The 2639-nt window shown below is 36.6% G+C and overlaps 1 protein-coding gene across 9 annotated transcripts in view; it reads left to right on the top strand.

Moving 5' to 3' along the window:
* camk2d1 (calcium/calmodulin-dependent protein kinase (CaM kinase) II delta 1) overlaps positions 1 to 2639 on the top strand; it is a 166047-nt gene that overhangs the window by 90671 nt on the left and 72737 nt on the right. For all 9 annotated transcript variants that reach the window (XM_024288810.2, XM_024288815.2, XM_024288813.2 and 6 more), the window contains exon 5: positions 1167 to 1232. In XM_024288810.2, the coding sequence (XP_024144578.1) occupies positions 1167 to 1232 (66 nt within the window). The remainder of the gene's footprint in view (positions 1 to 1166; positions 1233 to 2639) is intronic.

Genomic DNA, 2639 nt, shown 5'->3' with positions numbered 1-2639 from the left:
TGCAGAACCACAGTGCATGCATGTAACTGTCAGGTAAGTTACCATCGCAGTGCTCACATATGTCTGAGCTTCTGAGACCCATCTTGACTGATTGGTCAGTTTATAACTTGAATAACTGGCGATTAAAAAAAAACTATCTTTAAAAAAATTAGGATTAGAAAGAACGTGCTATGAAGGAAGCATCAGAGGAAGAATGATTATTCTGACAAATGACTGAGAAATAACTGTTACTCTGTGGAAGGGGGTACTTCCTATTTGGAACAGGAGAAGGGAGGGGTTGATCAGTCCATTTCTATTTATGTCGATGATCAGATGTCCTTGCCCCACAATAACAATAACAACAACATCTTCACTGCTTGGGCCTCAAATCAAGTATTCAGAGTGTTAGTTGGGTCAGTAAAGAAACAACTAAAAAAAAAAAATGTTTAACGCATACACTATACAAGGTCTTTAATGTAAATGCCTTTTAGCCTGTGCTCTGTTATGGGGTCCAGATGACCCCACCCTTACATTGATGTGTGATCCCTCCCTTGACAAAGGCGGACAAGATTTTATGTCTGCCACAGAGGTGAAGATGAAAAATCCTTGGGGAAAAACAAAGTCGTGTGGACTCCAGATGATCCCACTTTTAATGTAACCATGTCTAGGATAGCACAAGGGTTACGTCTATGATTAGGAAAGATTATTGCTCAGACCTGGTTAGTGGTACTTCTTGGTACTTCTTGTAAAAGCTTTTTTTTTTTTTTTTTAATAAACTGTTTCATTTATTCAACAATAACAAATAATTTAAATCTGTCCTGATTTTCTGTGGCTTCACCAAAGCTGTGATGAATCCACTTCCTGTAGTCTAAAGGCTTCTTCCCAGCATGTCTGCTCCAGTGCTCAATAATTACTGTGTGGCTTTTCTATTATAGATATGCCATCTGTGGAACTTGGCAAACTTCTTTACGTAGACTTTTAAAAAGATGCTGAATTTCCTTCTTTACTGAAACTCTGTATCCATATTTATGAACACACTTGATTGCAGCGTCTGTAACATACAAAAAGGAAAAATCAACTTTTTTGAAGATTAGATGTTCTAGTCTCCTAACAGCGCTGTAACAAACGCTTTGATCTTAAAGATCATTTCACTGTTTTTATTGTTTCAACTGTTTTGCCCTCTGCAGAGTCACTGGTGGTGAGCTGTTTGAGGACATTGTTGCCAGGGAGTACTACAGTGAAGCTGATGCCAGGTTAGTGCCAACACTCAATCTCCTGATTTCTGGAGGTTTTTATAAAAAGACTTGTAGCATGTGAATATACCCTTGTTAAAAAATGCTAATCAATGAAGTTTTGCTCAAAATTGAATTATCCTTTTATGCCCACAATGTCTTTTCTTTTTTGTAGACCCAATTTTAAATTTCTGCTTTTCCCAATTTTTAGAAAAAGGAAATTAACTAAAAAAAAAGAAACTTTAGACATTAAGCTCAGTGTACCATGGATGTGGCTGCCTCTATAATCCCATTTAAAATTATAATTTATTTTCCTAAACTTTATTGTGACTCACTTGACCTTTTTAAACAATTTTGGGTTTGATATAGCTATTTTTAGGTTCAAAGAAACCTAAAAGCAGCCTTTTATGAGTTTGTGATTTTGTTTTGTCTTTAGGAATCGCTGAAAATTAATGTGTCAAATTGATTTACATTTAAGAAACGTTACTATGAATGAATGATCTTCCTTGCTTGTGTTCTGAATTTTCCTTGGAGGAACAGTTCAAAAGTTACAATGTGTAATAAGAAGGCCTCTGAAGTGTTGTCAGAGTGTTGCATGTAGAAAGATGGGCCCAGCTCTTTTGGAAATTCTTACCATATTTACAATAATGTACAGACCTTTTCTAAATAATTAGAACATCATGAAAAAGTATATTCATTTACATGATTCCATTGAACAAAATAAAACTTTCATGGAATATAGATTTAGGGCCCACTGTTTAATTTCAGTTATTATTTATTTATTTATTTTTACAGAAATTGGGGTTCTGGGTTTCAGCTCATAAAACCCGTTGAAAACAGGATTTATGAAAAATAGAATAGATCCACCATTTACTTCTCAGTTTTTGCAAAAAGAGGAAGATGTCGATTATGGTGAATGGTAAATGGCGTTACTTGTATAGCGCTTTTCTACCTTCCTCAAAGGCCCACAACGCTTTACAGTGACAGTCCCATTCACACGCTGATGGTGGCTCTGCTGCCAAACACTGGCACCAACCTTCCACCAGAAGCAATGTGTGGTTCAGTGTCTTGCCCAAGAACACTTTGACAAAAGGGCAGGCAAGGCGTGAATTGAACCTGCAATCTACTGTTCAAAGGTTGACCTCTCCACTGCTGCACCATGGCTGTCCGTATCACGATCGCAACAAATAAGCTTAAAAGAAGTGTTTTCCAAATATGTCCATTGTTACGCCCCAGTCTAGGGGTTGGTAAAGGATGTAACATAAAGGTAGAAAAAGAGAAGAAAAACTAATTTTACCAACGACTCAAAAACTCTCACAAACAAAACCCAGGCGGAAAATAAGCTGGGAATTTGTTTAAAGCAAAACCAAATTACAAGGACCAAAGCCTTTAATAATAGCCAGACAAATAAATGCTCTACTATTGCCA

This window comes from Oryzias melastigma, linkage group LG18, assembly GCF_002922805.2.
Source record: "Oryzias melastigma strain HK-1 linkage group LG18, ASM292280v2, whole genome shotgun sequence".
NCBI lineage: Eukaryota > Metazoa > Chordata > Actinopteri > Beloniformes > Adrianichthyidae > Oryzias > Oryzias melastigma.
Note: the sequence above shows the minus strand (reverse complement) of the source record. Positions and strands in the feature narration are given on the sequence as shown.